Genomic DNA, 12999 nt, shown 5'->3' on the forward strand with positions numbered 1-12999 from the left:
TATGGCTTGGGTCAGCCCTGTGTGACGTGGTACACTGATTATGAATACAAGAGTGCACAAACCCAAAATGAGTGTGCTATGCAAATTGCAAAATAGTATTACATAAACAATGCACCATCTTAAAATATATATATATAAATGGCAGTATGGACAAATCACATTTTAAAAATATAAATATATAATTGCCTTGCTCACTCATTTTTATGTGACAAATGCCTTAGCTTTGCTTTGATAGAATATGGGTGTGAAATGGCATCATTATGCCCATACTTTGGGGTCTGATATGACAACACCATGCTCATTATGTGAGTGTGATGACATCATCATGCTTATATATGGATGTGATGTCATCACCATAGTCATATATGGGTGTGATATGACATCATGCTTATATATGGGTGTGATATGTAATCACCATGGTCATATATGGGTGTGATTGACATCATGCATATATATGGGTGTGATATGTAATCGCCATGGTCATATATGGGTGTGATATGACATCATGCTTATATATGGATGTGATGTCATCACCATAGTCATATATGGGTGTGATATGACATCATGCTTATATATGGGTGTGATATGTAATCACCATGGTCATATATGGGTGTGATTGACATCATCATGCTTATATATCTATGGTGTGATATGACATCACCATGGTCATATATGGGTGTGATATATCTTCATGCTCATATATGGGTGTGATATGACATCAACATGCTTATACTGTATATTGGTGTGCAGTTTTTCTCCCAATTGAAAAATTCTTACTGGTAAATTTGTCCATGTAGGGGCCAGCTAAGTGTAGCATGAGGTATTGCCACTTTAAAGTTCAATTGCTTCAAAAAACAATACATAATCATAGCCTATGCCTAGATTGGAATGATTTTCTTTTATTTAAAGAAGGCCAACCTAGGCTACCTAGGCCTAATAAGTGCTTTCTTTATTCTACCCAACACACAATTTTTACTGGTTGTCAGTTATTTTTACTGGTAAAATTGAAGGCTAAAATGACTTCGGAAGAATGCTGGTGTGTACATCATTATGCTCATGTAATCGGTGTGATATGACATCACCTAGACTGGGTTCCAGTCCCTAATCTTTCTCTTAATCAGTTAAATGCTTAAGAATAAATCAATTTTGGCACTAATGGCATTCCATATTACTTATTGCATGGCGTTCCATAGTATACTTTTTCTTGGATTAATGCTGCGTTCGTTAGAACTTGTGAAAACTGATTTCACAACTTGTAACATTCGAGTACACAAGAAGAGTGCATTCATTTGACGAACGCTAAATGGCGACTGTCACTTTTGCAATGTGTTTCGGAAATAAAACATACAAAACAACTTTTTTTCTTAAAATCTGAAATAATATTACTTAAAGAAATTGCAATAAATATGTTTTGTTGCAAATAAAACATACAAACAACACTCTTTTTTTTTATCTGAAATAATATTACTTATTAAACAAATTGCAATAAATACCTATATGCTCGTTGTGCATAGTTTGTGTTACATCCGCCATTTTCCACACTACTTGTGCAAATCGAGGAAGAAAATTCTACTCAAGTTCACAACTTGTGTGTACCAGTTATATTTCATACTTTTTTAGTTTATTGTTATTGTTTATGCATAGGATTTTTTCCCTGCATATATTAATAAAGATGGCCGGATCATCTGATAGCATGAAAATATGTTTCTGATAAGGAAGAATTCTCTACATTCGTGACAGGCCTAGAGAAGCCTCTCAACTAGGCCTAGACTAGCTAGGCTACTACAAAAATGCATATAGCTGATCAAGGCCATACCTCTCACTCACTAGCTAGTCTAGCAAAAGCTGAGCTCGATGACCGTTACGTTTATGAATTAGTGTAGACAGCAATGCAATACATACTGTATTCTAATTCATAAAACGTAACTGTTGTTCAAGTTATCATTTTTCTGCATTCATTCCTTGGGAAGCAGTGCTAGTCACTAATCTTTCTCTAAGAAACCTTAAATAAATAAATGATTACATACACAAGATATTTTTTTTTAAATTTAATATACAGTAGCATTGAAAATTATTAAAGGCAAAATCCATCAGCATTAATGTAGTCTTGGTTATGCAATACAAAATACTGCAGTATCACTAAAATGCACTTTCTGTAAGCTGAATGTTATGGATTCCTATTGATTATTAATGTCCTGCTTTTTTTTGTTTAAAGTGGCAAATGTCTGTACAACTTATGCTCTATGCATTCCCATACATCACAATGCATTCCCATGCATCACATCTCTAAGATATGTCCTAGAAGAAAAAAAGGGAAAATTAGTTATAATCATTTGGAGTCAGATATTTAAAAAAATATCTTTATATTTTTTATCAGACATTTATTTCTTTATAGTATGCCTAATTACCGTAACAAAATATAATGTTAAAAATGCATGCATCAATCACCAGGAGATTATTAAAAAAAGGTAAGGAATATCAACATCTCTACAAGTGCACAAACAGTACTGTATGCTACTGTAGGGGTAGACAAATTTGTACACTTTTACATATGCATGGAAATGTTGATTCAAAATAACATGATATAAAATAATAGATTCTGTATGACCATAATTCAACCATGGATAATATACATTTTTAAGCAGCCAAGTAGTGTTTTAGTTGACTTCATAAATGGAGAATGGTTTTGCAAAATCAACATTTGCTTTGTATGCTTTCAGAGGGCAGGGAGGGGTACCGAAAAAGATTACAGTTTGTAGTAAAAATGTTTTTTTTTATAATACATTACTGTTTACTATTACAAAATAATTTTAAAATATTAAATTTTTTATATTTCATTATTACATAAACAAATAGATCTACTGTAAATGTAAGTAACCCATGTAAACTATTTATTTAAATTTACAATACAGTACCTATTATTTGAAATATGGGATATGAAAGTATAACTTTAAATATGTCTTATATTGAGAAAAAAGCAAAAAAATTATTGTAAAGTTGACACGAGTACATAATTACGTCTTGTTAATATATACTATGTATCAATTATCATCTCTAATGATTCATGTGCATGATACATTTTTATGATCTATTTCTGTCTTAGTTAAAAATCAAAAAAAGAAAAGTAAAAAATGTATAGTTTGATTGGTTAATGGTTTATTCAACTATTAGATTTATTTACTATTATTTAATTTATGATAGATTTATTGCTTTTGGATATTATTTTGTTGTATATATTCTTATATACAACATACAATAAAATAGATGAAGAGATGTATGTTTTATTTTTAAAACAATTATAAATACAATACTCTGCTTTTTATATAAACTACAAAAATATGAGCGATAGAAATGATGAAATCATAGAATAATTGGAAGTGCTTAGCAAAAAACTAAATACAGTAAAACTTTAATTAAAACAATGGCAAAACATTAACAAATATACAAAATACAAATCAATTAATTAATTGATCTTATTTAATATAATTATATACCTCAAGTTGTTCTTGACCATGCAAAAATATAGCATCAAAATATTCCATACCATTTCTTCAAAATGCAGTTTATCTGTAAAACATATTACAATCAAAATATCAAATAGCAAACACCGACTTCACAAGTTCTAATGAAGGCAGCATAATTCGCATCAAAAAGTTTCTCGACATAAACTGACGCTGGTGGCGCTTTCCGAAATGTGCAATATTACGAAAATATTACACTGGTCTGTGTAGGAGAACATAACTTGATAATAATAATAATAATAATAATAATAATAATAATAAGATTTATTAAGCGCACATCTCCACTAAAGTGCTCAAGGCACTGAACATATCTCAAATCTCAGTATGAATATAAAAATGAATATGCATGAAAATATATTTATTAAAAATGATACTAAAAATTATGGTCTTCTTCATACCTGTCCACTTGGTATTTTTTGTTTTGTTTTTTTAAATAAAACCAAAGATGATCGATGTTCATTATTTCAGCTCAGATTAATGAGCTGTCTGTAATGAAGACTAATTTATGCTAATGTATGCAAAAACACTGGCGTATGTATTATTGTTTTGGAGAGAATTGGAGGTATGCATTCTGCTTTCAATTAGCCTTCTTTCTTAAAGCTCTTTTTGGCAATATTTTTCTGAAGATAGTTTTAAGCCTGCTTGCCTTTTTTACTATTGAGTTGAATATACTGCAGTTGTTACTAATATATAAATAAATTCTGATCAACTCAATAATGTTGCTTTTATTCACTTTAAAATCACTGCCAGAATCAATTATTTATATTTGATTTACTTCCAAACTAATCTCATACCTTTACATGATGTACTGAAATATTTGAGTTACAGTAGTTTTCATTGTGTTGTTACTGTATGAAATAATTTCAATATGTAAATTACAACATATTTTACTTTTTTTGGTTTGAGGGCAGCAAACATGGAATCGTGTTTGCCTACACAGCCTCTTTCATCGTTGTATATTTAGTATTTTAGTTAATATCTAATATATATACAATCATTAATTAGTAAAAGTAAAATTGTGTAGCGCCCTCTATAAATCTTTATTCGTCTGAATTGAGTTCAGTAGGCCTATCTCAAGTTAATTCCAATACTGTAACAAAATAAGGCCTATGTTTTCACATTATAAAACTGTGTAATTTAAATTTGAAATTGAAAGATCGTACTTTGAAAATTAAAAGTTTGTTCAATTGTTTACGTTCGTTCATCCAATTAAATACTTGGATAGGGGCACATCAGTTGCGGGTAGTAATATCTTGGCTAACCTTGGCTAACCTTCCTCAACGTAGGTTGAAGCTGTAACTAATAATATATTTTGTTTAAAAATAAATATGTTTATGTTCCCGTATACGTCAAACATTATTGTCTTCTAACCATTATTGTTGTGCTAGTACCAGAACAACTGAATTCCGGAATGTGACCTTTGAGTTGGTTTATTCTTTTTACGCATTAGAGCCTCATACACTTGTTCATTTTTAGGCTTCCGCATTGTCAGCAGAAAAAAGAGCCATTCTAGTCCTGTGTTAAATTGCGTAGTTGGTTCCCCCAATGGACGTGGTTAATGAACTTTATTTAGGTGATCACAAATCAGAAGATCAAAGCGTACGGTGATAATTAAATGTTTTAAGAAGTGAAATTCTACCTTACATTTAAAAACCTACAAAGTGAAAGTGAACACTTATAAAACACTACAAGTAGTCTGGTCAGCCCTAAATGGTGAATCATGCCTAAATACTATAGGCATAGGCCTACACATATAATTAAAATGCATAAATGAATTTATGAATCACCTTGTACAGTATACAGGGAGGCCTACCTCTTGATAAAAAGGAAATTAGTTTAAGCAACACAATGAGCCTTAAGTATTTTTTCGCTTGATGAAAATACTCTACTCAATCTCCATGATTGGCCCCACTCTTCAGAATGAATATAAAATATCAAAATATAAGGATGTATGAAATAGTTTGCTTTGGTTTCAGCTTAATTATTGCGTATGCTTTAGGTTACCCATTGATATTAATATTTAATTTTAAAAAAATATTCGTTTGACCTCTAAAATATTTCAAATATCGACACTGAGATAATGATGCATTCTTCTCAGCCTTAATATTGAACACATGGGCTTATGTTGTAATGTGAAAGAACAAATGATTCTGCAGTTTATTTTCTGAAGACGAAGATCCGGTTATTTGTATAGGTGATGTATTGTTCAACCAATACGAGCATATTTTTATTTTAGGAAAACAATCGTTCGTCCTTTGCATGCCAAGATGATCACGAAGTAGATGTTTATACATTTAGTGTGCTGGCGGCTAGTGCTGTATGTCCAATTTTTATTTTAAAGAAGATAAAATATATTGCCAATCGAAATTTATGAACGAGCGGTGAGCCGATAACATTGTATTCATTCGACGATATACCAGAACACAATAACTTCACAAACAAAACAGTTGGCGCCCAAGTCTCTGCTTGATATTACCAATCACAAAAGACGTGGGTTGAATATATTTTTCTAAAAAGTTAAACGTTTTCTAGTAGATTGAACACAGTGGTATAGCGCGCCCCTGAAAGCGCTGCTATATCTTGAATGCATTCATTGAGTGGAAGGGGCTGCAAAAACCTTCATGGTTTAATAAACATAGGCCCTATAATATAGGTCTACTTTATTTAAACAATCAGTAAAGCAATTATACTAACATAAATAGTATATGGTTTATTGTCTAAAATGTACCTCATTCAACATGAGAGCAACCAAGCCCAAAGATATAATCAAACAAAAAGTTACTTTCGTGTTTAGGCTAGTCATTTCCTTTGGATTTTGTTTATGTAGGTCTTTAGATGTTTAATACTCCATATTCACTGGTTCCAAGAGCGATTATAGAGATAGGTAGGCCTACTAAAAACTCTACCTGATAATAATGACTGTGCTGCTGCAATGGGTTCATCAGGCGGCAGCACTGGTGAAGCTAAGGAAACTTGCACACCGTTGTTCCTGGTACAGGCACATACAAACAATAATAGTTACAAATGGTGTTATATATGTGGGACTACTTTTTCTTGTATACACACCACGGACACGTACGTCAAACTTGGATTTTATTTAAAATATTATCAGTACAATAGAAATCTGATTCAAGGAAACAGCTTATATTGTTGATGTTGTCTTGCCAAAATTAAGATAGGATTGGATTACTTCAGAGTGATTCGCACCAAGGGTTACACACGAAAGTCATGAGGCTTATTTCCAGTGGGGTCCTTCTCTGGTGGTGATTCTGGCAGTACCGTACCTGGAAAAATCCCCTAATCTTTCCCAAAGAGTGCACTGTTTTAACGTGCACATGGGCCATTTTTGCACAACGGACCAACGGCTTAAACGTCTCATCCGAAAGACGGATGCGCTTTTTGAAACCGTCAATTTCAGCCCTCCAGCTGAAACACAAGAAAGAGCAGCGATGAGAATTGCACCGGGGACAAAGATATCTCCACGGTTCAGTGCACACACATAGGTTACCAACAGTTTAGCTGACTGAGCTAGCAGCTCTCTTGAGAAAATAACTGATTAATTTATCAGATTTTATATTTGATGATTTAGAGTGAAATGAATATCGAATAACAGCATATGGTGGATTTACAAATGAGACTTATTTAGATGATAGACGCGAATGAGGCGATATGTCGCGAAACACTCACCCTCACTGTGAATGGAAGCTTATTATTATTATTATTATTATTATTATTATTATTATTATTATTATTATTATTATTATTATTAATTAATTAATTAATTTATTTATTTATTTATTTATTTATTTAGGCGCACAACACATGCACCAAGGATTGTAAATAGCGAATATATCACTGTCCTACTTGTAGGTGACAATCCCATCCACCAGACAAGAGGTAATATGTTGTTTTAAGAAACCTACTTTGAGTATCCTTTCTTACTCTGCACTGTTGGTTGGTTTCAGTGTGCTGAATTGCGCATGGGCGTGGTCCGTGACTACCAAACCGTAAAGAGGTGCTTATATTCGCATAATTCGACAACAACTGGGGCTGAAACGAACCATAACATCCTCATTGGGGTAACCCCCCTACTCTTCCGAAAGATGCAATGGGTTTTTATACACTGGACCTTCGTTTACCTACAATAATATTAATAATAATAATAATAATAATAATAATAATAATAATAATAATAATAATAATAATAATAATACTAATAATAATAGATATAAATCCATCTATTATTATTATTATTATTATTATTATTATTATTATTATTATTATTATTATTATTATTATTATTATTATTATTGTAGGTAAATGCCACATCGTAACTAATATGCCATTATGCTTACTAAACATAATTAATGTTGACTTCCTGCTAGATTGGTTACTCGCTTTCGGTTGGTAGAGCCATTATGCTTACTAAACATAATTAATGTTGCCTTCTAGATGTTGCACTTTTTACTTCATGTCCATTGCAGCCAGTAAACTGGCACACTTTCATCTGTCCACGACAGGGGCCAATAAGCTCTTTAGGTCGGCACTCATTAACCTACATTTATAACGCTTAGTTCAGTTCAATGATTTTTGGTTGAATAGACCTTTCTCATTAAATTGCTGCCAAATGACAGAAATGATGCATGGTTAAAAACTCAATTTTCTTACTTTTTTATAAAGGAAATTCTAATTTTGGTTTTGTCTTGCGAAATGTGGTGTACCAGTGGAGACTAGTAATTATGTTATTCTCCGATCATTTTCTATGTATCCTTCTAATCCAGTCGAATATCACCGATTAAGTCAGGGGCACCGTAACCTTCAGAATATCGGCGCTGGTTCAAACGGCTCACTCGCCAATGGTTCCGGTGGTGGTGGAACAAGTCTTCTCGGGTAAGGACTTTATACCGTAGGCCTATTGTACGCATTTGGCTCGTGCACATTGAAGAAACCCTGTACATCCTTCAAGAAAAGTAGGGGTTACCCCGGTGTACTGGTTCATTCAGTCCCCTGTCATTTAATGGATATGCCACGTAGGATAGGTTCACTGATTGGCATATCCTCGGCGCTTGTGCCTAAAGAAATGAAATGAAACAACATCAGCAGCAGCAACTGCAGCAAAAACAACAAAAACATTGTTCATTGACAACAGCAGTAGGAGGAGGAGCAGCAACAACAACAGAAATAGCAACAGAAATAATGAAGAAAACGTTTCTGTATACTACCGTATTTAATCATCAATTGAAATTTATAAAAATAATACACACCTACACACCATAAGACCAGTTATAGTTCCGTCCAAATAACAGACAACACCAATTTATCACTTCAGTTAATTGTGGATTACAAATACATGCATATCAAGATCATTAGTTTTGCTAAAACAACAATTATTATTGTTTATCACTTTACATATTTGTAGATTATGGAAACATACCGTAAAACAGCGATTTGAAGCCCTGGCCTTTATCAATCTCAGCTTAGCAAATGTCTTAAGTCAAAAAAGTTAAGATGTCCCTAATAAATATCTTAAGCTGATTTATTACCCAATCTTAGCAAAATCTGAGCTTAAAAATCGTCCTAGATGGCGCAAACGTACAATCGACTTTCTAATTTTAAGCAATTTTTAAGCTAAGCAATATGGATAAATTTGACTTAAGCAATAAATGGACTTAAGACGAATTTAAGCTGATTTCTAGTTTGATAAATCTGGCCCCTGGGCTTCTTTTCTTTCTTTTTTCCAACTTTGCATTGGCTTCTGTCGAAGCTAATGTTGCAAACTAAAGAAGAGGCTTCAATTTGAGATGGGCTTCATCTCGAGATTAAGCCCACTGGGCTTCAATTCGAGGTTTTTTCAGTACGGTAACGCAAGTCAAAATGCTAGTAGTTTCGAGCCAACCGCATGTATTTTATTAGTATAGATGTGTGCTCAATACATTATATCAATATTATTTATTAGGCATATGCGATAAAACAGAATGTGAATATTATTAAGTTGGTTTTTTTTAAATGTTATTTACTAGGTTAAGAATTCTATAGATATATTTTTTTATAAAAACCAAAATGAAATATGACGGTCTAAAATGTCATCCAATATACTAAAATATTCTTAGTTTTCTAGCGTGTTTAACCAATTGTAACAATAATTACTACATTGGCTTCTAAGAAAAGTATTCGGTAAAACATTCAATATTGACAAAATGTTAGAATTATTTATATAGAATAAAAATATGAAAATATATGAAGGATATACAAAATGTGTTTTTACATTTCCAACATTTCTAATTAATTTTAACATTAAACAACATTAGATTCTATGAAAAGTATAAGAGCATTGAATATTTACAAAATGTTTGTAATTAAACTAAAACTTTAAGAAATAAAACATTTACATTTTACATTGCAACACTTCTAAATTATTGCAACAAAAAGACGTTGGTTTTAAAGAAAAGTACAAAAACACGTTATATCGTCATTGCGGACCTAAAAAATCCGCATACGCCTTAAAACTAAAAGAAAATGCATACATTTGGAGTCCGTACTGAGCCCAAAAAATCCGCAATGAAAATATAACGTGTTCAAAGCACATTCTATTACTTTAGATAAGCGGAACTATTGAAATGAAATTGAAACTAACCAATAGCCCTGAAATATTATACTGTAGCTGATTCATCGTATTTAGGCTTCACCCCTGTTGTCGGAAAATCCAGGGTAGCAAATCATAATCCCATGATGCATTTCTTTGAATCAAGCATTTACGATTACAAAGCTTTACTATTGAGTTATATAGCTTTAATATTAGTGTTTAAACCATTAATTAACTATATTATATTTATGTGTTTATTACGCAATTCATTTGACCTATTTTAACAAGCAAAAAAATCAATAACAACAAACATAATAAAACCGAGATCTTTAAACATACCACACTGTTAACTTTGGAAAAGTTACTAAATTGTTTTTTCATGCTGCAAGTAAACGTCTTTATTGATTATTGCAAGATACCAAGTTAAGACGACATTGCTTAACAATATACATATTATTAGTTTTAATATAACATTGAAACCTTCATGGTTAGAATAAGAATTAAAAAGCAATTTAGCTATTGGTGACTTCATTGATCTGTACAGCCACTGTGTTCATTACAGAACCGCTGTTCGAAAAAGAGCTATCGCTTCTGCTAATTGCCGACCTCTTTTGGCAACTTTTGCAAGTGAAGCATTTGAAGATTGGCAATCTGTTGATAGCGTCGTGGAAATCAGGCAACTTCAGCCAGTAGATCAACGGATTAATGGCTGAATTTAGAAGGCCAAGATTTAGCAAGAAAATTGCTGGTATGGTCGCTACGTAGCACACTTCACGATCCGCTGGATTGCTGCTGAAATAAGTGTCAAAAGCTGTGCGTAGGGCTTCGATGCACCATGGCAGCCAACATACAGAAAACATGACGACTATTATGGCGTAGGCTTGAATAACAAGCTTCGTTCGGTTGAGACTTCTTTTGCCTAGTTTGCTCTGTTTCTTTTTATCCATTTTATGCATCGTGTGAAAGATACTTGCATACAGTACACTGACACCAATCATAACAACAATAACACTCAACGGAGCAAAGCTGTAGAGAAGGATAATGTACTTGCGTGGATAGGCCGTCCATGGTACGACCACAAGGAATACCGTCAACCACATCAATATACAGATGAGTATCAATTGCCTCCCTGTAGCTGCCGTTCGACTCATGTCCACATTCATCAGAACTAGTATGTAGAAACGCTCAATTGCAATCGCCAGAATTGTGAAAACGGAAATGATTGCGAGAGAAAGTCCAATAGCGTCCACAAAACTTGGTGGAGCTAAGATTTGGATGGGCAGTATTATCCCAGTTAAGAAATCGGTAAGACACAGACTCCCTATGAGTACGTACTTCTTATCGCGCAGTTTCTTCACGTGAATGAACGCCCATATGATGATGCAGTTACCAAGGGTGATCAAAACACATAGTATAATGAGCATGGTAATGTAAAATGAAAGTAGGCTCGGATAGTAGATCAGGGGTGTGTCTGCGATGCTTGGCAACGTGCATGTGGATGGATCGAATTCTGTGCTATTCATTGTTGTTACTTTAGAATTTATTATGACCTAATACGAAAACAACAATATTCATATCAAAATCTCATAATCGATGCGTATTGACCTATGAACTATGGTATAAATTATAAGTATTTAAATTAAACAAATTACTGAAGTTTGTGCAGAAGAAAAATGAAATACTATACAGACTCATAAAGTCGTTTAATACGTCACAGTCTTACTACTAAAGTAGGCCTATGGAAATTAAGTTACTCAATTTACCATTATTATTATTATTATTATTATTATTATTATTATTATTATTATTATTAATTGTACTCGTATATCGCATACCACTAGAATCGCTATGCGCTTTGCAGAAAATATTAAAATTTATATAGTTTAAAGAATGACTCCTATGTCAAACAATGTTTAAAAACCCAAACATTCCAAAGTTAAAATTCATTGAAAAAAAAGATTCACAGTTTTGAATGAAAGTTTCGACCAACTGTCAGACTAACTGTTAGGCTAGACTGTCGGACACCTAACCTAACTGACAGTTGTGCGAAGGAAGTATTGGTTTATTTCGATAAAATATCTCTATGAAATCTAGGTACTGTATTGTAAACTAGATGAAACTATTTAACAACTCAAACACGCAATCAAATTATCGAAATGCTGGTTCATATAATCAAACAAGTTATCAACAAGTTCGCTTTTCATTGATCAAGTTCCTAGTCCACATATCAAGCGCCCTGAGCATCTTACATTAGATGGACATGTGCGCTATATAAACTACACTATTATTATTATTATTATTATTATTATTATTATTATTATTATTATTATTATTATTATTATAAGACTTGTATTAAAAGAATCATTAAATTGATAGACGCTATTTTATAGCTTTCTATAGGTTTCTGGCTGAGAAAATATTTTCAATTGACAAAAAATTATAACTTGGATTTAAACAAAGTAAGAAATTTGAATACAGAATTTACTGTTCAAGTGTATTATATCAACGAATACAGCATATCATTAATAGTTATTAATTAAACATTTACTGTGGTAATTGGTAAAGGTTAGGTACTTACATAGGATGAAACTTGTCTTGTAGATCTTAATATTTCAGAAGTGCTATGGTGAGTTTATGTTCTGGGTGGTTGATGTTGACTTGCACGTAGACAAAGTGTTACCTGAACAATGTTAATTAAGGGAGTTGGTTTTTGGCAAGAGTTGAGGAAGTAAGAATTTATTTCTCGGGAAATCCGCTTCTAAGATGGAATTAAAGGATTTAACCTTATCAGGTGTGCCGAGTAATTAAAATATATGGGATGGTCAAGTACCATCAACACTTGGTTCACTATATAAACATCGTGTATTATATGTTGGCATTGATATAGATATATAT

The 12999-nt window shown here is 32.5% G+C and overlaps 1 protein-coding gene across 1 annotated transcript; it reads right to left on the bottom strand.

Annotated features, from left to right (window-relative positions):
* Positions 1-9998: 9998 nt before the first annotated feature.
* On the bottom strand, positions 9999-12974 carry LOC117118730 (sphingosine 1-phosphate receptor 3-like). Its single transcript, XM_033263404.1, has 2 exons — positions 12683-12974; positions 9999-11654 (listed from the first exon to the last, which is right to left on the bottom strand). The coding sequence occupies exon 2, from the start codon at positions 11625-11627 to the stop codon at positions 10617-10619; it is 1011 nt and encodes a 336-aa protein (XP_033119295.1). The 5' UTR covers positions 11628-11654; positions 12683-12974; the 3' UTR covers positions 9999-10616.
* Positions 12975-12999: the final 25 nt, after the last annotated feature.

This window comes from Anneissia japonica, unplaced genomic scaffold, assembly GCF_011630105.1.
Source record: "Anneissia japonica isolate Jap-2015-1 unplaced genomic scaffold, ASM1163010v1 scaffold1951_len603592_cov169, whole genome shotgun sequence".
Lineage (NCBI taxonomy): Eukaryota > Metazoa > Echinodermata > Crinoidea > Comatulida > Comatulidae > Anneissia > Anneissia japonica.

What these genes read in the sequence shown, in the direction of transcription:
- LOC117118730 (XM_033263404.1), bottom strand. Translation starts at nt 11,627, where the DNA reads ATGAATAGCACAGAATTCGATCCATCCACATGCACGTTGCCAAGCATC.